The sequence below is a fragment of the Gambusia affinis genome, linkage group LG04 (genome assembly GCF_019740435.1).
Source record: "Gambusia affinis linkage group LG04, SWU_Gaff_1.0, whole genome shotgun sequence".
Lineage (NCBI taxonomy): Eukaryota > Metazoa > Chordata > Actinopteri > Cyprinodontiformes > Poeciliidae > Gambusia > Gambusia affinis.
In genome coordinates, this window is record NC_057871.1 from 7245194 (window position 1) to 7271423 (window position 26230).

A 26230-nucleotide genomic window follows, 5' to 3' on the forward strand; every position below is an offset into this window, starting at 1 on the left:
CTGGCAGGAATTGGCTAAAATCTGCAGAATAGGAAAAACATCAAAAATTATGAGGTGGTGTGCCTACGATTCGGATTTTGCACCTAATAGGATTGATAATAGATTTAAGTTATGGATCTCAAAAGGATTAACTACCTATTATTCATTTGTCCATAAAGGGATATTTCAGAGTTTTGAAACCCTACAGAAGGATCATGGACTGGAGAAAGATGATTTTTTTAGGTACCTGCAGGTGAGACATTATTTTAATAGAAATTTTAAAGAGGGGCTGAGAAAGAGTGATTCAAGTTTCATGGAGACATTTCTATCACTAATTAAACCCAGTTCAGACAGTAGAATTATCTCTAAGTTATATAATGCCATACAGCTGTCTAAACATGAGAATACAGAATACATAAAGAGGAAATGGGAAAAGGAAATTAAGGTTAAAATCTCGCAAGAAGGCTGGGAAGAAATATGTCAACTGCAGTGGGTCTCAACTGGATCGAACACATGGCGGGAGTGTTTTGTTGGAAAAATGTCGCACGATTTTTTGTTACACCCATTCAGAGACGATATCAAAACAACGATGACGCCTGCTGGAGGCTTTGTGGGTCTAAGGGAGCCAACCACTTCCATGTTTTTTGGGAGTGCCAAGTAATAACACCATACTGGGAAGAGTTCCACAAACATATTGAAAATGTATTTAATGTAAAGATTCCATTCAAATGTGAAACGTTGTACTTGGGTAACTTACATTTGGACACATGGACAAATACAGACAAAAAACTCCTGGCAATACTACTGGCAGCCAGTAAGAAAGCCATCACAAGGAAATGGCTAAAACCAGATCCACCCACTGTCGATGAATGGATTGAAATTGTTCACCAGATTTATGTTATGGAAAAGATTTCTTTTTCCCTCCAAGTTGAAAAGGGAAAGTTTTATAAGATCTGGACCAAATGGACCGAGTATGTAAAACCGACTAGATCTGACTTCATTTGACTGTTCTTGAGAAGTATGTGCCCCCCCCTTGTATGTTCTTGTGTTGTTGTTTTTTTATTGCTTGAGATGGTGCAATCCCCATTATTGTTCAAGTCTGTTCATTTTTGTTATTGTTTACAATTAAAATTAGAAATAGTCTGTAAAAATACTAGAAAGACAGTATGGAAAAATTCATTTAAACATTCCGGTAGTATACTCATGTACGATCTTAAATGGGAAAAGCTGTAATCAACGAATGTGATGGAAATTTGTCTTTCTAAATAAAAATATAAATAATAAAAAAAAAAAGACTGCACAGGCAATATTACTATTAGAATTTCTGCAAATCCGATTGGGACATTTTTACTTAACCTAATTAACGGAAAGAAAATGGAAAATCTGCATCAATGTGAGGTAAATCCTACTAAAAATAAGATAGTAAGCGAGGAAGATGTGAAACTGCAGAACAGCAGAAATAATAAAGTGGCAAGACCATAATCTAATCTGACAAAAGAAAACAATGGCTGCTTTTATCTACCCCAGTGCAACAGAAGCTCAAAGATTTATCATAACTTTAGATTCCAACAGCACAAAACAAACAAACTGAAACTCCAAAGTGTGTTTTAGTAGAAACCTTTTTAGATGAGAACTAGATTAAATGTTTTGACCTAATGATTAGTTACAAATTAAAACTTTTCTCGAAAATTATTCGTCACCTTTGCTTTTTTCTTCTATGCTAAAACTTTCAGGTATGCAATGGTGCCGTCCCCAATGGGGCATTATATATCAATCATGCAATACATTTCTATAATCTACTTGTACTAAATTGTAAGGTTGCTTAGCGTTAACTGAGCTTGACCAGTGGTCATAATCTGTCATACTGCGTAAGAATCACTGAGCCCAACTAGGGGTCGGAACCAAAATATATGGGAAGGAAAAGAAATGGAAAGTTTTCCAAAAAAATAAATAAATAAATAAATGCACAATTAGATTTAATTTGAAGTGGGATTTTATTACTTTAATGACCATTTCTAGCCATATTTTTTTTATTTTATGCTAAAACAAAACTGAAAAATAAACTTATACAATATTAAATAGTTTGGAGGTAGAAAATTGTAGAAGGAGGAGCTAAAAGGCCACTTGTAAATATGAAATTAAGGTACAAATGTCAAAAGAATGAATTGGCATTATTTCTATTAAGTTGGTGGAATTAACACATTTATGTAGCTAACGAAAAATTAAGAGGAAAAAAAAAATCGCATATGATAAAACATGCCACTTATTTGCTGTTACAGTCATGCCTAATCATGAAATCTTTAATGTCTCTAAAGGTCAAACCTTTGTGTAACTAACAGTTTATAATATAAACAACACCAAACTTGGAAGGAATTGTTTAGAAACTAAATAGGCAACAGGAACAAAATAATATTTCAGTGTTTTAAGTTGGAGTCACACTACACAACTATTTGCCTAATTTTACCCCCCAATTTCCTGTGGGGAAAAAACTGCGTCAGTCTGCACTGGCTGGGGGCAGTCAGAAGGGAGAGTTGACCCAGTAATCTGTTAGAGTGAGATGGGTTTGAGGACTGGAGTCTGCCAGTGTGTTGAAGGAACAGACCCTATCCTAACTTATGTTGCACTCAAACAAACATGATTGCATCCAGATTTAGCTCAAAGAAATTAGTTGGACAGAATGAACTTATTAATGATTACAGTACAAGTATATGTTGCCAACTGTCATAAAAAGGAGTAGAATAACATAATTTTTTTTTTTTTATTCATTTATTTTTTCTCCGCACCAGGGGATCTTTTTGTGGGCTCTAGTGTCCCTTATATGACAGTAGGCTGACAGGAAAGGGGGAGAGAAAGGGGGGAAGACATGCGGCAAATGTCGTCGGGTCCGGGAATCAAACCCGCGACGGCTGCGTCGAGGACTCAAGGCCTCCAAATGTGGGTCGTGCTATCCCCTACACCACCACAGCACACCCGATAACATCAATTTTGAGTTGTTGTTTTTTTCTCTTTTTTATAAACATTTTTATGTTATGTATCTTCAACATTATGAGCATCAAATAACCAACAAAATTTTCAAAGGTAAAAATGTTCTCATTTTCAGCAACTCATACAATAAAGTGGTTTATTTGGGGTTTAGCTTAACATATTGAGAATCAAGAATACCACACGTTTGACACATTAGGTTAGTTTGATAAATCCTATAGTCTTTGGTCTGGCCACAGCCAGAATTGGTTAGAGTGAGATCCTAACATAAAAACTATTTAAAACCAGTATGTTAGTGTTAAATAGTCTTTTCAAAATCTGTGAAGACTGTGAAGCAATGTACTGTGTCCATAGCTTTAGGCCCTTACCTTTGCTTTCTAAAACTATAGAATGAAAGAAACTGCTAAAAAAATATCATTAGAGAGTATAACTTATCAAGACTTCAATAAGCCTCATGTTCCATGGATAACAAAGACTGCTGAGGGAAATATCAGCCCTTTTGCAGCACATTAAGAGAAAATTCTCCTCAGTGAGTTTTAGTTTTTACTACATAATATCATAAACAGCATCTAAAACAGACAGTGACCACCACTGTTTTATAAAAAGAAAAACAAAATATCTCCAAATAGTCTGGTTAACTTTAAAACCACAAAGTTGACAGTAAAACATTACGAGCCATTTTTTTTTCTTTACAAACTGCTTCACCTTGTGACTAGAACTTAATTTGCTGCCATTGAAGAATGTATAATGTCTTGCAATAATATTGAAGCAATTTGAACATTTTCATATTTTGTCACATTAGAGACTCATTATACCGAAATACACCACAGAGCGCCACAGGCAATCATCTCTGCCTGTAGAGTTTATAATGCGTAAATCTGAGTGACTAAAATCAAAGTTTTCTCTGGACTCATTTATAGATTAATATATTTCCATGTTGTATTTACCACAGTCATATTTATTATTATTATTATTAAATACATTTTATATTGTCTATGGTTATATTTGTATTTAATAATATTTAACGCTTTGGATGGAGCAGTTTGTCAACTAGCTTGTAAATAGAAAAGGCATATTCTATTCTATACTTTAGTGGATTTATAGGGATTTTATGTATTAAGCTAAGATAAAGTACTCAAGTTAAAGAGCATCTAAGAAGAGAAAGAAGAAAGTCATCGTAAAAAAACAAAGTAAAAGAAGTAGAAGTCAGGTAGTGGATCCAGCAAACATGGGAAACTATGCTCTGGTAAGAGGAGACTAAAATTTATTCTCCATTTTTCAACAGTCTTCAGACTGGGAGAGGGTTCCTTTTCAAGTAAGAGCTTCATAGAACCATAATCATTGAAAATGTGCAGTACTTGATTGAAAATGTGTTACACAAGTCTGATAAATCTCTCTCTAAAAAAAAGACTTCTCCTTATTAGCAGTTAAACCAGAAGATTACCAAGCAACCTGTTTATAAATAAGAAACATGACATACATTTTTTTGAGGGGAAAGGGATTGGAGGAGCTTGCAAGCTACAACTTGACAGAATCGAAATCTTTTTATTCATGTTCTAGCTTTTTCTATTTCCAGGTATATACATAAATATACATATATAAAGACAGAATAACCCAAATAGAATCTAAACAAACAACAAAAAAACAAAATCTGCTTAACAGATTATAAGGTACAGCCACTCTCACTGTCCTTAAGCAACCACCAGAGGGCAGCAGAGAATAATGTTTGAAAAGCTCAGTTGAGCACAAAATTTGACTTATTAAAAAATAGTAAAGCAGGGCAAATATAATCGTTCACTTAAAAATTGGATATATGCGGTAAGAAATTAAATACACTGACGATTTCAGATTTATTTCTAGTAGAGGGTCTCGTAAAAATGAGGGAGTGATGCTGATGTTGATTCCTCCATAGTGAGTTTCAAAGCCACTGAAGATTTTCCAGTTACGTAAGGATTATGGACAACTTATCTACGGGCAAATCCACCTGAACCAACTACAGTATTTTCAGTCAAAAACAGAGAAAGCAGAGTGACTTACATCAAACTCATTGAGGGCAGCAGCCAGTTCTCCGATGCCAGCGTGGCCGTGCTTCTCGTCGGTGGGTGAAGTGGCCTGGGCAGCACTGGAAATGCCTCCGATTGCCTCCTGGACCTGCTTAAACACGTAGTCTCGGTTGGCACGTGTAGCTGCCACGTCTGGGTGGCGCAGGAAGGCCTGAGAGGCCGTGTACAGCATGGTGGCGTTTTTCTTAAGTGCGCCACGAGCAGCTGCCATCTCATCCCGACACTGAGGGTCCTTCAGCTCCTTAGGAGACAAAAATTCTCAGGTGAGCACTACCCAAATAGAGTATTCATATTTTGTAGAAAAATATATGGAAAAACAAATAGACAATGTTATAAGAAAAACTCTTTTGATAGTTTGGAAGTGAATGTCAGCCATGCTGAGTATCTCAAGAATTCACAGGAGAGAAAACATTTATGCAATGGTTCCAATCTTTTCTAAGAAGGAAACAAATTCCCGTCCCATTTGATGAACTGGTATCAATCCAAACACATAAAGCTGAAGCTGTGTCAGCAGATTGGCAGCTGTGAAGCTGGAATGGATGCAATTCAGGGCTTTGCTCTGGATAAAGTTGGCAGCAGGGTAGCTGACCTCTGTGTCAGTCTAAAACATTTTAGACTGACACAGTCTAAAATGTGTCAGTAGTTACCTAGTTTTTGAAAAACTTTGAAGAAGTTATTTTCAGACTCAACAGGTTCATTTTCACTTTCAAAAGATTCTATCTGAATCTTATAGTGACACTGTACAGATTTTTCTTCACTTTCCAAAATGTAATCTGTCAGAATCCATGACTAGATCCATTAAAATGCTTTATCCAGAAGCAGAAAATTAAGCCTGAACACCATATTTTACCAGCTGATTCATCCAACTACATAAGCAATTTCTGAAAATGATTAAACAAAAGTCTTGACAGGATAGAAAAGTTAGGAAAGAATACTTATTGTATTGTCTTCATTCTTAGCTTATTTTCCTGATTTTCTTTAAAGACGGCATGACAGTTACCTGCTGTCTCCGAGCCGCCACATAGTTAAGTTTCACCATCTCTTTTCCAAACTCTTTGAAGCGGTTTGCCAGGTCCTGCTCATTGGTAGCATTCTTTACTCCCTCCAGGGCCTCTTCAACCTGTCAAATGCACAAGCAAACACTCACTCAAAATTTTTCAAAGTCTCAAGTCAAAGCATTAAATATATATTTTACTTTACTGGGCAATTTTTCTTCCAAGATTGCCCTGTAGTTTGGTCTTCCCATAAAATTTAACCAGCTTTCAAGTACCCGTTTAAGAAAAGCCTCCCACTTTATTTTGCCATAAAGGTAGTGTGTTCAAGAGAATGTACAGTTTTCACTGGCATTTTCCATAAAGCCCAAATAGTAACATTTCGGTTTCTTCAACATATTTCCTCTGTACCCTAAACCAATCAGGCAGAATATCATGACCATGTGCTTAATAGTATTGGTCACTATTTTACAGCTGAAACAACCCTGACCCATGTCAGCTTGAATTTCACTGGTTCCCTGAATAGGGGAGTGTCGGTGCTACATAGACGAATAGCAGATTCTTAAAGTCGCAGTGAGGCGACTTTAATTATCCACTGAGTGGAAAATTCATCTGGCACATATCAATTGTGTCAAGATCTGAGAAACTTGAATGGCAGGTCAACACCTCTTGCTCGCTGCTGTTCCCTACAAATGAGTTATTCATCTATTGCCTTCGCACAATTATCTCTTGACTTAAATTAACTCTGTGAACCCAAAGAATGAAGCAAAAAGAAAGAACAATTAGTGCTCATTTGTGTGAATGATAAACTGGATGACTGAAGCTGTCTGCTGGGATGAGCGCTTTATATCACAAAATATTGGCACTTTAAATATTATATATTTATTTTTCCCATCAAGCCCTGAACTAGTGTAATAATAAATTGCCAAGTAACCTGAGTTTTTTTAACTGATTACAGTGAGTGTAGTTCATTACACCACGGCATTTATGGTGATGTCTCTTTCCAAGATTCTTCTCCACGTCTCATTTATATGCTAATATGTGTGACTTGGTGATAAAAGCCAATATATGGCTTTTATCATCATATAAAAGCCACACATATTGTGTGTGTGTGTGTGTGTGGGTGTGTGTGTGTGTGTGTGTGTGCCTCTTTCAGCAAAGGAACTCATTATCTCATAAAACATACATATGATGCTAAAACCACACCTCAGCAAAGGATCTCTGTTTTTTATTCTCTTGGGATGCAATTCTAATAGGATGTCATTATGTATTTTCCAGGCATATAATCTCACTTTAGAGCACAATCAAGTAACAGTGTTACCTTCATTTGATATAAAAATGCTGTATTATATTACGCATACCCTAAAACAAATTTAATGCAATTTGACGCCTTGGATATTGGTGATGGTCTCTTTAAGTAGCTCCAACTCTTTCTGACACTCCACCTTTATTACGTCTTCACAACAATGCTTCTCATTATGTCATTTACAACCATTCCTAAAAGTGCTGGAAGTTTGTATGATAACCTCAGCAGTTCCATCAATTGGTTGCTAATTGCTGCTGCCTCTAGTCTGGTGGAGCCAAGCGGGTAGGGTGGAAAGAGGGGTGTTCTTCAGGTGGAAACTCAGCTGGAGACTGTAGCTCCAAAGAGAAGCTTTGTAGAAATTACTTTGTGGGAGCAGGTGCTCAAATAGCTGCCCCAGGAGATTCAAGGATTATTCAAACATGCAAGAAAGATTCAATGCAACACCCCATGTATGTTTTTGACAGTCTAACATGACATAAAAGATTTTACATAATACGCTTAAATACAGCATACCCAACATAATTATTCCTTTAACCACAAAGCTGGTCATTGAAGATCCATTTAAGATGTATTCATAACACAAGACTAATTGCACTTACAATCTTAAGGTGGGCCAGCAGCCTCATGACATCAGCCATGTCAGCAAGGATGAGCAGGCGGGTGACAGCAGACAGCAAGGCGCGAGCAGCCCTCACCATGGTGCCACGTTTCACAGAAGAGCAAGGGTCATCAGCAAACTCAGATGAGGCTATGCGCATCGTTTCTCCTGCACAAATGGATTGTGTAAAAAGTGAGGTAAGCAGAAGAGAAATCACCAATTTTTTTTGTGTCAGCATGTGGCTGCCCACTAAAATCACTTTATATAATCACTTATAATTTAAACTTAGTTGGATTTACAGGGTCTCAGTAAACCATATGGGTACGAGTGTGGTACAAGTGGTTCACAGTGAAAAGATTTTCATACCTAACTCATATACATTATTTATGCTAAAACATAGGAGCTAATAAATCTCTATAAAATACAATGTGTGGGGAAGGAATGACAGAGTGCAACAGTGGAAAGCCTTTTCATACAAGATTTATACAGTAGTGTTAGCTTTATTAATTTTTCTGTTGCAATTAATAATTCAAATCAAGTCAACAGACAAGCAGCACAGTGTCAAACAAAATAGTAGCATAGGAGAAAAGTTACAGATGTGCAGAGAAGAATCCTCAGAGCCATGGGAATGGCTGTAATTAAAGGTGAAACTATGAAGATGAAATGCATGTTATTATTTTAATAAGTCCACTTGTTGGTTTCATTTCAACAGCTGAACAGAAGCCAAATTCACTCAGTACTGTTGAGACTGCAGTAATTCAAGTTATCGATGTCCTGAAGTTATTTATGTAACTTAGGTGGAGCAGATTAGGAAAACAACTCTTGACCCAATGTCAAATAATAAATTCACTACAGTATGTTAATAATGTTTAACATTAAAATGTTTCAAAGGGCAGATTTTTACAAAAAGATGTTCAAAAGTGCAAAACAAACACCTTCATATATGTTAAAATAAATATTTGACATTCCCAATCAGCTGCTGTACAAAGTGTAGAGGTGATACTATTGTGATTTGTGTCATCTCCAATTTCTAAAAAAAGAGTGCCATTTTTTTCTGAATGGTTTTTATCATAAATGCTTATTTGACAAGATTACTTTGTAATCTGTCTATATCTGCACTTAATCAATCAAAACTAGGGTGCATCACAGTATGTGAAAATCTTTTATTTACTTGAGATTAACTGAATACAGTCAGGAGATCAATGGTATAATTGATCTCCAGCAGAGTGACACAATTCAGCAAGATGGGAGAGAACAAGTCAATTATGTTATCTGAGGTCAGCACACTGAGACTTGACAATTCAATAACATCTTGTTTAGTGGATTTTGGTGACTTTTGTGTAGTAGGAAGACATTACTGACTGACAAAGAAATAAATAAGTGGTTGTAATGAAAATGTTCTTTTTTCTGTTAAAATCCTAAAAGCTTTTTGTTTGTTTTGTTAATTACAACAAGGGTCAAGATAAAACACTATAAATCTATACTTCCCAAGTTTAAGTAATGAATCGTGGAGCTTGTTCCTTCACTCACATGGGCTGGTGCCAGTGCAACAAAAGAAAACAAAAGGACAACTATAAATACTATAGAGTCCTGAGAGTGCTGGTATGGATGCGAGTGCTTTAAATTACTTATTTGGGATGTTTAGCAACCCCTGGCAGTATCTGTGAAAATAGAAAGTTCCAGCAAAGCTCTGGTATTCCTGATGATTTTTGGCTCACAGGTCTGTACGATAAAAAAATGATTGTTTATTTCATGACTAAAGCATGAGTCTATGGCTCTACTGTGCATTATAAAACAGTTTTAGTTAAGTTGAGAAACTTTACACAGACTTTTGCATGATTACTTGTATTTGGCTTTCAAGGGAATTGGTGTTAGCATGCTAGCAGAGGGGCTAATAGTTTCTCATAGATTTACATATAAGTTAGTATTAACTGTTAACATTATGCTTATGTTAACTGTGCAGTACCATTGTGTGGTCTATTTGTGTGTGTTTTGTTGTTTTGCACAGAATTATTGAGCTCACAGACAGAGCTACAACTGTTAAGAGCAATACTCTACGGTGTTGTTTATTTCAGTTCCACAAGATTTCTATGGATTAAAGCAATGGAAGTAAATCCATAGACTATTCAGTGTCTGTCTAGTGAGATACACATGCAGTAAGTTTGAGGACAGAACACTGAGAATGAGAACTTTAGCATCATTGACAGCTGGCAGTCAACAACATACTAAATATACCTTTTCACAAAAGACTTTCCTTATTTTACTGTTTTAATATGGTATAATCTTGACACCTCAATTCTGTGCCTAAAGTATGATTAGTTTAAAATTATTAATCCAAACAGAAACAACCAGCGGATTCAAACTCAGAACGTGTTGTGATGAAACGGTGCTGACTATGGCACCACTATGCCAAGCACTCACAGAAATAACGTCAATTCTTAAGGCTCAGTCAGTCGTCAACAGAGAAACATCTCTCCGAGTACAGAAAAATAGGATTGAATGTCCAAAAAATAACTGCTGTGTATACCGGAAGAGCATGCTTACATCAGTCTGTCCTTCAGCAATATCTAACTAGATTTTACCAGATTCTTCTGGGTGCTGTCTCTGATCCAAAATGTGTAATTTAATTTCAACATGATGACAAATTTGGTAAGACATAAGCCATGAGCCTCTGACAGATTTAAAGTCTGTTCCATTTCAGTATGGGTTTAACTGTGCATGTGCTCCCATTTGGAGGACAGGCTCTCTTGCAAACACCTCATAAGTCCTGTTTGTCCTAGCACACAAGTCAACAGAGAATTGCAGTAGCAGCCAAGAACTGCTGAAAATTCAATATAATAAGAGAAGCTATAATATTTGAAAATGCCTTTACTTAAAAGGGAATTCACTGTCATTTTGAGAAGATGTGAATTAAGACTAGCTGATCTGCTCTCAACAGATCAGCTCAACATTTTTTTTTCAGAAAGAAAATGTTGAGCATACTTTCTATGTACTCCCTACAGCACACATCCATTTTCTCACATGGTTAAAAAATACAACTGATAATGCTGGGATCAAAAAAGAAGAAAGTGACAACAAACAGACAGGACTGTACAGAATTTAGCAACAGATGTTCAAACTAACAAGGAAAGATTTTGGAAACAGCAGAAGTAAACATGTAAACTATCAAAATCTTCTTCAAGGTTAGGATTGCAGGACAAATGGTGGAAGTCCTACTCAGCATGCACAGCTTTTGCTAAAGTGAGATGTTGCTTATATGCAAAATGCTAGTATTAATGAGCTCTTTTCCAAATGAATAACAAAAGGCAGGAAGCAAATATGTTTTAAGCAAAAGCTTCATGTTAGACAGATCCTGGTCTTGATTCACTACATTCATAAGGCTGGATGCATCAAGTAAAGCAAAAAACTAATGGGTACCAATCAGTTTGCCTTTGCCAATTCAATTCACTAAATCCTTCTAAATTTGTGATATAATCTGACGTTTGTTGACACTCAAGGATCTTTCCCAAACAGCATTTTATGTCAATTACTCACCGGATCCAGCAAATTAATGTCAGTGGGAACATCATTACTGAAAGGTAAGTCACAAGTGCTTCTCAATTTTAGCCATAAGCACTGAGCCAGAATCATCCATTAATTTCTATGAATAAATAACTTCTTCAATATTATTTTTCTCTTGTATAAGCTCTTGTCTTCATGTCTAGAGAAGTTTTTTAATTAGTTATTTCCTTAAAAAAATAATAATGTTTTTAAATATTAATATGGACTATGAAAACACTTTTGTGTGAACTATTGAAGGGAAAATAATATTCCTACTTAGATTACATGCAGATTATAGTTAGTTTAAAAAAAGCAATTGTGTGTAGTAGAAGGTAGAAAGGGAATCACTTTATTTCTTTTTTGTTCCATTGTGTTATGTTTTAGTTGTTTAATATAAAAAACGTATTTCGCCAATATCGTTGCCCTGAATTTCATCATAATTATTTTCAATGAAGTGACGTCAAATCACCAAGTTATTCAACGATAATGACATTTTAAGTAAAAAATGTCCGTATAGAAATTGGGTAAGTAACTACTTACCCTGCAGTTACTCAGTATCAGATGGATACCAAAATTCCCAGGATCGCACACCTCTACTTACAGCACAGTTTATATTTCCAGTGTTAGGCAGCAAAAACATCAACACACCTTGTTTGCGAACATCCTCCACAGCAGCAATGAGCTCTTCCTTGAGATCCTGGCTGTCTTTGGCAATTTGTTCACCCTTTTCAAGAAAGTTCTGGGTGGCCTGCTCCACAGATACTGCCAGAACATGAGCCTTCTTAGAGCGTCCCTTCTTCTTACTGGAGGGTCCCTTGTTGCTGGTGTTCACCAGAGTCGTCACCTGGGAAACATGAGAAGGCATTAATGTTACTTGAGGAAGAAACAGCAAAAAATAGATAAAGGTGTTTGTGACTTTGTTTTGTTGGTTTTGTCTTTAATAAGAGTATTGTACCAATTTTGGTGATTAATTTTTAATTAATGCCAGTGATCACAATGTTTACATTCCTTCATGTAAAACTCAACATTTACAAAGCTGATAAAAAACTAGCTAACAGAATCACACCATTTGTCCACAAGTAATTACTTTACTAGAGATTTTAAAATTTTCTTAATATGCATTCAAGTGTTGTAATATTGTTCAATGTTACATATTTCTATAATGCCCTCTATTGGTTTGTAAATTAGGAGACAAAGTATTTTTGATGTCATCTAGATATTATGAAATGACCCAAGTTTCATAATATGAAACTTGACCTGGGTGAAACAGCTCAACATCCCAGATTAGGGGTTTTGACAAAAGTAAGAAATTTGCTAGTAAATAGAATTGGTCAGTTAAAAGCCAAAAAGTGTTTTTACAATCAGTGCTGTCAGTAATAAGTTAGTATAAGAACTGAGGCCTCAATGTGTATATGACGTGATTTAATTACTTATTAAAATATGAGTAAAGTAAGAATCTAAACTCTGAAAAGACTAAGAGCAATGTTATGTCCTATCAAACTTGCATCACTTCAGGGCTTCTAGCCTGGAATATAGACTTTAATGATGCATGTCCTCACTCCTGACTAATCTAAGAATAGTGTCGCTGATATGAGACCAAGATAACCTTTTAGGTGTCAGTGTTCTTGTTCAAAGAGTAAATTAAGATTTTTGAAAACCTCCCTTGGCAAATGTATTAATATCATGAATAATTGTTTTTATTCTATCTTCCCATCATGACATTGCCTTCTTATTATTTCAAAGCAAATTATAAAGCAACAGCTCAGTTACACTTAAGGAGCAATATGAACAACAGTGACAAACTTTGTCAAAAAATTTTAAATAAATGGCACAGTCGTGAACCTTTGCAGGAGCAAAGTTCAGATGTAATTACATTATAAATGTCAGAAAGCAAAAAAAAAAAAAAAAGTAAAATAAAATAAACAGTAGTGTGAAGGTCTTGGGTTGTTTCAGAATCTGACTAACCTTCTGTAATTACTGGAACCATAAATTCTGTTCTCTACCAGAATTTATAGTGGTAGATAAATTCTCCTGAATGTCCAGACATTTTGGAAAGTTTTACATTCCAGTGTTATAATATGAGAAACATAAGAAAGTGTATATAAGTACAAGCTGTCCTATTCTTCTTGTAGATGTGAGTTTGATGTTTTTATTTTAAACAAGTGTGGGGCCATGTTTACTGGCACCACATGTGGAAATGTTTAAAGCCCTTAAGGTGAAATAATATTTTATTATTAATGTCTCCTCCTGGACATTCAGGAGAATGTCCAGACATCGGTTTGTGCGTTTATGCCAAGCACACTTGGGTTAGGAGGCAAGACAATGTTAAAAACCACACCAGAAAATCCACCTCAACATGGATATAAATAAATGTTAGGCAGTGGCCTAGTCAAATTAAATAAAGTTGCTGTGGTATGACCTTAGGCTGAGCTTATCAAAGAACTCTCTATTAGGACTAAGTTAAAGTAATTATGAAAGCAAGACAATTGCCAAAAATGCTTTTACTTGGATGGCGAAAATAGGTCATTACTTTTCTACAAAAGCCCCATTGGTTTTTACGTTGTTTTTTCCCCTTGATAAAATTATTTAAAAACTTAATTATGTTTTTAGTCAAAGCATCTTTGGCTAGTAATTATATGTATTTTTGCTGTTTTGAAATATGTAAGGGTGAAATAGAACAAAAAACAGAAAAAATCTGAAAGTTGAAAGTACTGCCCTGTATAGGGTCCTGCAACACTCACCTTTTTGTGTCTCTTAATATTGTGTACAGTCATGAAAATATTTTAGTTTTAGGTTGGATGATGACATTTAAGCATCCTTTGGTGCACCCAAATGTGGCCAAACTCGAAACAAAAATTAACTCAGTGTCTCTGAAATGCAGCCTTACCTTGGCAGCTGGTAACTGACTTTAATTCACAGCTTATTTACTGTGAATATTAGCATTTTCTGGTGGACCAAATTTATGTACACTACTATCAACCAGAAGCTTTACCATCCCTGCAACAAACTCTCAGACCCAGAAGGTTTTCAAACATTACAGTCCTGCATATAGTCTGTATAGATGTCAGAACAGATAGGCTGTGAACTCTATGATATGCACATCTACAAACAGAATAGCATCTTACCGAAACAGACTCCCAGTCAACAGCCTCATCTTATTTCTATGAGTGGTAGTAAGTCGATGCAAGCCAACATTATGGTTGCTTGTTTGCTTTTAAGAGGTTCAACTACATATTTATATGCCCCCGACATTCCCACAGTTGTATTTTAACTTAAATAGGAAAATTCTAGCCAAGCCTTGCTTTCCTGTTATACTGCTGCTCAATGGTTTTAAATGCTATGTGACCTTTCCTCCATGGTGTACTGACCAGTGGGCTCACCAGTAAGTCGTAAATCCCTATGGCAAAGCGTAGCCATTCAATTTTCTGCCTTCAGCCTCAGAGACCCCTTTTCATTGGATGAATTTCATTGAAGTGATGCTTTAGCGACTAATGATAAGAAAGGAAGGTTTGCATGCATGTGCATAATCACAAGCGTTCATCTCTTAGGAGATTCGACTTCCTCCATACAGGTAGTCCTGTAAAGAAATTTAACAAAACAGAAATACCAAAGCAGACAGTTTGTTCATTTAAAAGAGAAAGTAAAAACACAGAAATTAAGCAAGTTTCCAGATATTTTTTAAGGGTGAAACTCCGAGATTTATTTTGCGTTGACAGCAATAGGTTTTGACGTTTTCTCTTTTTAAGGCCTCAGTAAATCTTTTTGTTTCATTCTTCCTTTGCATTATTATCATCCTAACTGCAGATTTTATTTTGCTTTCAGGGATGCAGGATTATTCTTATCATAGTATAATATACTTGATTCATTCTTGACTGTAAAAATTGGCTAAAATTACATTATAATCATTTTTTCTCTTTTTGTCAGACAATGTGATGTTCTGTGATGATTTGAGTTACTGCTTATGGAGGTATTTTTGGTGCAATTCATAACAGCAGTTCTGCATTTAGAACAACAGTTCTAACATGTAGTTAGAACTGTTAGAACAGTTCTAAATGTTTGAACAACATTTAGAACTGTTCAAAATCTCAGTAGATTTTGAAGTTTCAATGAAGAATGAAAAAACAAAACGTTCTAACAAAAAGCCATGGAGAAATGCAGGGAGCCAGAGCAGAACAAAAATAACAGGAAACAAGAACAACAGGGAAGTAATGGGACTTGACAGGAGTAAATAAGGGGACCCAACAAAGGCTAATTGAGAATGAGTTGTATGTATACTGGGGAGGTTGATAACTAAACAAGGAAGCGTTTCAAAAGAAAGTACTCTGCTCAGATCAAAACAAAATTTAACGTGTTAGTAATAATGCAAAATGTTGCATGGGATAAAAACATAACACTGCACTCTGTAAACACACCATTAGCATCCTGAAGCATGATGGTGACAGCATTATTATGTAGAGATGGGGGGGGTTTCAACAAGGAAACTAGTTACAGTTTTTCTGAAAACCTTTATGACACTGTAAAAGAACTTAAACTAATTTCCTTTGAGCTTCACAACGAGCATGAGCATACACACCACAATAAAACATTCCAATGGATAATTCAGAGTTTGTATTACTTTGTGTTGGAATGTGTTGGGACGCTTATCCAGGGTTGCACATGTACTCATGCACACAGCTGTTTTCACACATAGCATGTTTCATTTATACACAAAGAGCTTTTTGGAGGAATGTAACTTGATCTTGCATGTTTCACTCTCAAACAAGGAGCTTTCTGCAGAAGTGAAACTTAAGCTGACGCCATATCAAGTTACTTCTCAGCAGACATTCCTTAGCTAACGTAGTTCATCAGACGACCAAGAAGGCGTGTCTTAGACATAAGGAATGGATCGTCCGTTTTTGATCAGATGCTGTTTAATCCCAGTGTATTCACGTCACAACAAATTAGCCTCTGAGGGTAAGCGTCTCATTCTTTTTAGCGTTAAAAAGGATAAAATAAGTAAAGTCTGATTATTTGTGTCGGCTGATTTCCTGCACGTGTGCTCACATGGTTTTGGTCCGTCCTGGTGATTTTTTTTTAAATCACAACAAATGTCCTATCAAACTTTTGGTAAAGTATTTGGGAGTCAATGGTTGCAACCAGACAATATATGAAAAAATACAAATCTTTAGATTTTTTCTACGACAGTGTCATTTTTATAAGACATCTCTTTTTCATCTTACATATTACTTATATTACTGTAACTGTGTCCCTTCAATTTGCAACAATAAATAACTACTGACAATAGCCACATGGTGTATTGGAAAACCTGCCTATTTTCATTTTTTGATTAACAACGGTCATGCATACGCATGAGAAAAAGAATCTTTTCCATAAAAAAGTAAATTCTCAGGGCAATGGATTATTTCCTCTGTGGAGGTAATGCATTGGAATAATCCCTAGAGGACAAATTAAATCTTCACTCTCACGAACAAGTTACACAAAAGACAGCAGCTCTTATATATGTATATATATACATGAAAGAGATTTAAAATACAATACCTTATATGTTCACTTGAAGAACATATTACAATACGCCGGTATCAAATAAGTATTTTTTTTCAACAAACTTATTTAACTGCTTAAGAGATTTAAGAAGGGAGCTTAGCTTTAGATTTTGATTGCTATTCTTTGCTGTAGCCAAAGGGATAGGTTGTGTCATGTCTTTTTTTCCTTGTGTAGAGTTTTCTCTATTTTGAAAAAGGAAAAAAAAAAACAGGACAGCAGCATCTGTGCATAGCAGCAGTTCAGGACCCTGGGGAAGCCATATGCTGAAATCGCAAAGTGTCAAAAGATAACATCCCGAAGACCGATGAAACTGTGTTTCACAAGATCCAGAACTGACCTCAGAGCACAAATGAAAGGACAGATGCTGACAGAGCCCTTTAAGAATTAGCTGGCTATTCTTACAGTCTACAAAGTATTTGTTGTAAGACCACTTACAGATTTAATTATTTTCTCACTACGTATTTGTTTTGATGATTATCTCAAAAAAATCATTGACAGTTTGAAAGTCTGCCAGATTTTTCAAACTTATCCTGGGAAGCAGTAAAAACTGTTTGATTTAGAAACTAAAACATTGCCTCTCAATGATCTGCTTTTGTGTTTTTCAAAACTAAACTTTCATTAGTCCTGCCTACTTCATCCCTGTTGTTAATAAAAGATCCATAAAAATGAAAGCTTCCCAGCCAAAAGAGTTCATCACCTATTTAACCCTACCCGATCCTTCAAGTTTACATTAAAATGATTTGGAAAACATCCTGCCTTCCTGTGTGGAGTAAAAAAAAGTACATCCATCTGTTGACAATGAATAGAGGTCAGTAACTTGAAAATCCAAACATTCTGAAACTACTGGAGAAGCTGTTAGTGACCCATGTAATGAAGCAAAAGAGAACCTGTTATAATCCAAATTGCTAATAGCCACTGGGTTGTAGATTAAGATGACATCATCTACATTCTGTAATATAGGAAAAACATATGAGCTCACTACAATGAAGATTTGAAGAAATGCTGCAATGTTTTTCAAAATCAATGTGAATGATGGTTAAATATACAGCCTCCTGCTATTTTGAACAGCTGACTTTATGAAACAATTTATGCTTCAATTGACCAGTGTGGGGATTGAACCCATGACCTTGGCTTTATAAGTACCCTGCTCTGACCAACTGAGCTAACCAGCCACACATACTTTTATGTCTTCGTTAATATAGGAAAAACTTAGATGAGCTCACTACAAGGAAGATTTGAAGAAATGCTGCAATGTTTTTCAAAACCAATGTGCACAATTGTAAAATATACAACCTCCTGCTATTTTGAAGAGCTGAATTTATGAAAATGATTATGATTTTATTGGCCATTGTGGGGCTTGAACCCATGACCTTGGCTTTGTAAGTACACTGCTCTGACCAACTGAGCTAACCAGTCACACATAATCTTACGTCTTCGTTAATATAGAAAAAACTTAGATGAGCTCACTACAATGAAAATTTATAGAAATGCTGTTATGTTTTCCAAAATCAATATGCTTAAAAGTGTATTTTCCAAAAATATTTAATTTTGAAGTGTTGATTTTAATTTTCACCTTTTTTTATTTTGAAGTATTGATTTTATTTAGAAAAAACTCACATGACCTCACTACAAGGAAGATTTGAAGAAATGCTGTTATGTTTTTCAAAATCAATCTGCATGATGGAAAAATATACAGGTCCTTCTCAAAATATTAGCATATTGTGATAAAGTTCATTATTTTCCATAATGTAATGATAAAAATTGAACATTCATATATTTTAGATTCATTGCACACTAACTGAAATATTTCAGGTCTTTTATTGTCTTAATACAGAAGATTTTGGCATAGAGCTCATGAAATCCCAAAATTCCTACCTCACAAAATTAGCATATTTCATCCGACCAATAAAAGAAAAGTGTTTTTAATCCAAAAAAAGTCAACCTTCAAATAATTATGTACAATTATGCACTCAATACGTGGTCGGGAATCCTTTTGCCGAAATGACTGCTTCAATGCGGCGTGGCATGGAGGCAATCAGCCTGTGGCACTGCTGAGGTGTTATGGAGGCCCAGGATGCTTCGATAGCGGCCTTTAGCTCATCCAGAGTGTTGGGTCTTGTGTCTCTCAACTTTCTCTTCACAATATCCCACAGATTCTCTATGGGGTTCAGGTCAGGAGAGTTGGCAGGCCAATTGAGCACAGTCAGTAAACCATTTACCAGTGGTTTTGGCACTGTGAGCAGGTGCCAAGTTGTGCTGAAAAATTAAATCTTCATCTCCACAAAGCTTTTCAGCAGATGGAAGCATGAAGTGCTCCAATATCTCCTGATAGCTAGCTGCATTGACCCTGCCCTTGATAAAACACAGTGGACCAACTCCAGAAGCTGACATGGCACCCCAGACCATCACTGACTGTGGGTACTTGACACTGGACTTCTGGCATTTTGGCATTTCCTTCTCCCCAGTCTTCCTCCAGACTCTGGCACCTTGATTTCCGAATGACATGCAAAATTTGCTTTCATCCGAAAAAAAATACTTTGGACCACTGACAACAGTCCAGTGCTGCTTCTCTGTAGCACAGGTCAGGCGCCTGTGCCGCTGTTTCTGGTTCAAAAGTGGCTTGACCTGGGGAATGCGGCACCTGTAGCCTATTTCCTGCACGCGCCTGTGCACGGTGGCTCTGGATGCTTCTACTCCAGACTCAGTCCACTGCTTCCACAGGTCCCCCAAGGTCTGGAATCGGCCCTTCTCCACAATCTCCTCAGGGTCCGGTCACCTCTTCTCGTTGTGCAGCGTTTTCTTCCCACAGACTTCCCACTGAGGTGCCTTGATACAGCACTCTGGGAACAGCCTATTCATTCAGAAATATCTTTCCTGTCATACCCTCTTGCTTTGCAGGTGTTTAGAGTTAATTCGTTGATTCAGATGATTAGGTTCATAGCTCGTTTAGAGACCCTTTTCATGATATGCTAATTTTGTGAGATAGGAATTTTGGGTTTTCATGAGCTGTATGCCAAAATCATCCGTATTAAGACAATAAACGACCTGAAATATTTCAGTTAGTGTGCAATGAATCTAAAATATTTGAATGTTCAATTTTTGTTATTGCATTATGTAAAATAATTAACTTTATCACAATATGCTAATATTTTGAGAAGGACCTGTACAGCCTCATGCTATTTTGAAGAGCTGACTTTATGAAAAAATGTATGCTTCAATTGGCCAGTGTGGGGTTTGAACCCATGACCCTAGCTTTATAAGTACCCTGCTTTGACCAACTGAGCTAATCAGCCACAAATACTCTTATGTCTTTGTTAATATAGGAAAAACTTAGATGAGCTCACTACAATGAAGATTTGAAGAAATGCTGTTATGTTTTCCAAAATCAATATGCTTAAAAGTGTATTTTCCAAAAATATTTCATTTTGAAGTGTTGATTTTAATTTTCACCTTTTTTGAAGTATTGATTTTATTTTGCACCTTTGTTTATTTTTAAGTGTTGATTTTATTTTGCAACCTTATTATTTTGAAGTTTTGATTTTGTTTTACACCCTTTTTAGTTTTGAAGTATTGTTTGTCTGAAAGACTTTAGATTTCTATTGACCAGTATGGGAATTGAACCATCTACCTTAGCATTATTAGCACCGCACCTTGTCCAGCTGAGCTAACTCAACTGGACAGAAGTTTCTTAACTACAAGGTAACTCTTAATGTTGAGTTTCCATGCATTTAACAAAACTTGCATGATATTACCACAATGAAGATTTGAATAAAGAGCTCATATTCTCATGTTTTTCAAAATCAATGTGCATAATGGTTGAATATACAGCCTCCTGCTATTAAAAAGAATTGATTTTCTGAAGACTTTCTATTGACCAGTGTGGGGCTTGAACCCATGACCCTGGCTTTATAAGTACCCTGCTCTGACCAACTGAGCTAACAAGCCACACATACTTTTATATCTTTGTTAATATGGGAAAAACTTAGATGAGCTCACTACAATGAAAATTTGAAGAAATGCTGTAATGTTTTCAAAATCAATATGCACAATGGTAAAATATACAACCTCCTGCGATTTTGAACAGCTGAATTTATGAAAATAATTATGCTTCAATTGGCCAGTGTGGGGATTGAACCCATGACCTCGGCTTTGTAAGTACCCTGCTCTGACCATCTGAGCTAACCAGCCACACATAATTTTACGTCTTCATTAATATAGGAACAACTTAGGTGAGCTCACTACAATGAAAATTTGAAGAAATGCTGTCATGTTTTTCAAAATCAATGTGCATGATGGTTAAATATACAGCCTCGTGCTATTTTGAAGAGCTGAATTTATGAAAATAATTATGATTTTATTGGCCATTGTGGGGATTGAACCAATGACCTTGGCTTTATAAGTACCCTGCTCTGACCATCTGAGCTAACCAGCCACACATAATTTTATGTCTTCGTTAATATAGGAAAAACTTAGATGAGCTCACTACAATGAAGATTTCATGTTATGCTGGTATGTTTTTCAAAATCAATGTGCATAATGGTTGAATATTCAGCCTCCTGCTATTAAAAAGAATTGATTTTCTGAAGACTTTCTATTGGCCAGTGTGGGGCTTGAACCCATGACCCTGGCTTTATAAGTACTCTGCTCTGACCATCTGAGCTAACCAGCCAAACATAATCTTATGTCTTCAATAATATAGGAAAAACTTAGATGAGCTCACTATAATGAAGATTTCAAGATATGCTGTTATGTTTTCCAAAATCAATATGCTTAAAAGTGTATTTTCCAAAAATATTTTATTTTGAAGTGTTGATTTTATTTTGCACCTTTTTTTTATTTTGAAGTATTGATTTTATTTTGCACCTTTGTTTATTTTTAAGTGTTGATTTTATTTTGCACCTTTGTTTATTTTTAAGTGTTGATTTTATTTTGCACCTTTTTTATTTTGAAGTATTGATTTTATTTTGCACCTTTGTTTTTTTTAAGTGTTGATTTTATTTTGCAACCTTTTTATTTTGAAGTTTTGATTTTATTTTACACCCTTTTTAGTTTTGAAGTATTGTTTGTCTGAAAGACTTTAGATTTCCATTGACCAGTATGGGAATTGAACCACATACCTTAGCGTTATTAGCACCAAACCTTGTGCAGGAATTGAACCACCTACCTTAGCGTTATTAGCACCACAACTTGTCCAGCTTCTGTCCAGCTGAGCTAACTCAGCTGGACAGATGTTTCCTAATTACATGGTAACTCATAATGTACAGTTTCCATGCATTTAACAAAACTTACATGATCTTACCACAATGAAGATTTGAATAAAGAGCTCATATTCTAATGTTTTTCAAAATCAATGTGCACAATGGTAAAATATACAACCTCCTGCTATTTTGAACAGCTGAATTTATAAAAATAATTATGCTTCAATTGGCCAGTGTGGGTATTGAACCCATGACCTCTGCTTTGTAAGTACCCTGCTCTGACCAACTGAGCTAACTAGCCACACATAATCTTATGTATTTGTTAATATAGGAAAAACTTAGATGAGCTCACTACAATGAAAATTTGTAGAAATGCTCTTATGTTTTTCAAAATCAATGTGCATAATGGTTAAATATACAGCCTCGTGCTATTTTGAAGAGCTGACTATAAAAAAATTTATGCTTCAATTGGCCAGTATGGGGATTGATCCCATGACCTTGGCTTTATAAGTACCCTACTCTGACTAACTGAGCTAACCAGCCACACATAATCTTATGGTCTTCGTTAGAAAGCTGACTTATTTGGAAAAACATGCAGTGCTTTTATTGGAAACGTGTATTTCCAGACACATAGGACCATTTTATCGCACAATCAAGGTTCACTCTCAGAGTTTTTATGAAAAATCTGTACACATGAAAAACAAACTCAAAGAAATTTTACTTCCCACCGTAGCCATATCTGATTCCTTTAAATTGCCCTCTGTTTCTTTAAGAACCTGCAACCCTTCTCCATGCCGTCCACTGAAGTGGTATACAACCATTCTTATGACAATTGTTGTCTGTATGGTAAAAGGGCCTGGTGATAGCGGTGAATGGTAGCCTCTCTGCTGTCAAACTGTCCCAGGGGAGCTATGGGCACATTGTAGTAGTTTAGCACAATCAGTGTGTGAATGTGTGCATCGGTAGGTGAATGACTGAATGTAGTGTGAAGCAGGTTCCTCTGGACTAGTTAAAGCAAGATACAAGTACAAGTCATTTATAAGTACAGGACTTACAAAGCTCAATAAAGTCAATTTTGCTTGGTACATCCCACTTAAAATCAGATCCCTTGATGTCTGGAATTCTTTTAAAATGTTTACATTACTTTATTGAGCTATACATCATGAAAAATAACAGAGGATTTAAGAATTATGCACAATCAGGCAGATGACTGAAGCATTTTGTGTGAGTGGGTGTCCATAAGTATTGGAAACCTTAGTTCACCCTTTTGGGAAACTTTAAGGTCTATAGTATTATCTTTAGAAATTACTTTGCACATGTGAATGGTGTCAATAGTGGACCAGAAGCTGGTGTAAGACATTTTGACTCATAATAACAGTTACTTCATGTTGAATATAAGCAAGACAGGTATTTGAATATATATCAAGTCAGATAGCAGGATAATAGGGATGTAACTGTAGACTTAAGACCAGTTTGGTACAGCTTCAGTACATCAGAAAAACAAAATGCATGTTAGTCATAACAGTATGACCACTAACAGTTGAAGTAAATAACACTAATTATCTCTCAATCATCTCACCTACTAATATACGGAATAAGCTGCACCGAAATTGCAGTGATTCCAAAAGGTGCCAAAATACCCAGCAGTTTCTTATATGTAGCTGGATAGATGCAGACCAGTCAGAATGCTTTTTCTGACTTGTTCTGTGCAAATCAGTGAAGTACAAATCTGTACAATTCTGAAGCTTCAGCAAGCAGAATGCAGCCCTCTTTAATACACTTGTCTCTGTCCTACTTGTTCTACTTGAAATGTCTACAGTATGGGATTATACTTGCATTAAGGTTATTCCTGGGTTTAACCTGACTTGCTAAGTACATCTTAAATGGTGCCTGAAAGGAAAAAAACAAACAAAACAAAAATCATCCTTAATTACCCAACTCAGAGAGTAACTCTTCCATAGTTTCAATGAACTTTTCAAGAGGTGTAGCATCTTTTCCTGCCTCTAAAAACTGTTTGAGGTCTGGGCCGACTCCTTTCCACTAGCTTAATGGATTATGACAGTGATGCAGCATGAGGCCTTAATCCCCTCACCAACCATACCCCCACCCCACTTTATGTTAAGCCCCATGACTAGAAACTCTGTTCATCTGGTGCCAACCAAAAGTCATAGCCAATTTTGGATGGCATAAAAACAAAGAGTGCTAAAACATCCAGAGCTGACAGCAAGCACCACCCTTCAGGTTTCCTCCTACTACATTATTATAACACTGTGGAGTCAACAAATAATGCATGTTTTGATAAATTCTTCAGTTAATGTATTTCAGTGACAGCCTCCAAAGAGCATAAAAGGACAACGGAATTGAACCAGGCCCAATTTGTTCCACACTTACTTTGACAAGCTCACAGTAAATTGTATTGCAAATATCACATCTGCTGTCTAATGGGACAGAAAAAATCCTTTGTTTTTAAGCAATCGTTTATTTTGAAAATAGACAAAGTACTATTATCCATCCATTCATCCATTTTCTTTACACCCTTGTCTCTATCGGAGTCGGGAGGGGTGCTGGTGCCCATCTCCAGCGAACATTTCGGGCGAAAGGCAGGGTACACCCTGGACAGGACGCCAGTCTGTCACAGAGGTACTATAATGCAAGTAATATTTTCGGTTGTTGTGAGTGCAAATGGTAGGACTGACCCCTGCTTCCCCATTTCTGATATACAAACAATGATGATTAAAAAGTTTATTAAAATGGGATCTCTCATATTGCCTTTTTTTTAAAGCGAATCATGTAAACCTTTAAGACAAATCACAAAACATGAAATGGTCTATTGTAATAAAGAGACTAATAAAGTAATTACTCAGTTGCTTTTGTGCGAGAACAAGACTAAAGCAGTTAAATGTACCTAAATACCTTTAAATATTTAAATCTGAATGGCTTGGCTTTCTCTGCTTGTTAATTGCTCCTGTAGAGGAATCCTGCAGAGAAAGTCTGTTTAAAATCAGGATAGGTAATCACAAAACAACACAAGCACAGCTTGTTTCTTATACAAACATGAGTAATTTAAATTGCAAAAATATTTGAGGCAAGCTTTTGACATTTTTAATGAATAAAACATTATTATATTTCATAGTTTCTAAAATAAAGCAGTACTTTTTTTTTTCTCCGAAGAGTTTTTGCGGCGCTCGTGGCTCGTTTTTTTGGGTTTTTTTTTTGCGACAATAGGCAGACAGGAAAGAGGGCAAGGAGAGGGGGGAAGACATGCGCCAAAGGTCGTCGGGACCGGGAGTCAAACCCGCAACGTCCACATCGAGGACTAAGGCCTCCAAACGTAGGGCATGCTAACCCCCTGCACCACCACAGCATGCCCCAATAAAGCAGTACTTCTACCAGTAAGTCACATTAGACTTTCCTATCCTGTTTTATCATTTTCAAATATAACACTGATTTCCATAGTTTAGGAAAGCTTTCTGGAAAGACTAAGCTTGAAGAGGCTAACATAAACTTCCTCCGTGTGCTCCGTCTTGGAAATGGAATTATACGTTTTTTCATTCAAGGGAAGAGTAGAGTTGCTCATCTAAACAGAATTTCTCCTTGGTGTCCTCCTTTTGAGGTTTTGAAGGCACAATAGAATAGGTAAACACTAAGACAAGCCAAATAAAATCACACAGAATCACATGTAAAGGCTGTATACCACATTGGCCTGAATGTGTGTTCAACATGTACAATACAGCTGTGACCCAAGCACCCAAAATTCATCTCTTAAAATTAAATAATGGTACAACTACAGTTTTACATTCATAAAGAAGCAAAGATCAATCGATCCATCCACCCATCCATGGGAGAGGGCTCTCTAGGCCTGTTACCCTGTGACCCATTCTCAGAAGAGAAAAACATAACAGATGTACAGTCGTTTGAAAAGTTTGCCCCTGTCTGATTTTATATTTTCTTTTTTTTTCTCATTTTGCAACACAACCAAACACTGAAATGTGACAAACATGCCAAAAAGTAAGAAAACAGGCAGGGGA

The 26230-nt window shown here is 36.1% G+C and overlaps 1 protein-coding gene and 1 non-coding gene across 6 annotated transcripts in view; both read right to left on the reverse strand.

Annotated features, from left to right (window-relative positions):
- Nucleotides 1-26230, reverse strand: part of ctnna2 (catenin (cadherin-associated protein), alpha 2) — a 298746-nt gene that overhangs the window by 254124 nt on the left and 18392 nt on the right. For all 5 annotated transcript variants that reach the window (XM_044113695.1, XM_044113696.1, XM_044113701.1 and 2 more), the window contains exons 3-6: nucleotides 12109-12304; nucleotides 7922-8088; nucleotides 6025-6144; nucleotides 4999-5265 (exon numbers count right to left, since the gene is read on the reverse strand). In XM_044113695.1, coding sequence (XP_043969630.1) covers nucleotides 4999-5265; nucleotides 6025-6144; nucleotides 7922-8088; nucleotides 12109-12304 — 750 coding nt within the window. The remainder of the gene's footprint in view (nucleotides 1-4998; nucleotides 5266-6024; nucleotides 6145-7921; nucleotides 8089-12108; nucleotides 12305-26230) is intronic.
- Nucleotides 18103-18176, reverse strand: trnai-uau. The gene has a single exon. It is a non-coding gene; the product is annotated as a tRNA-Ile (tRNA).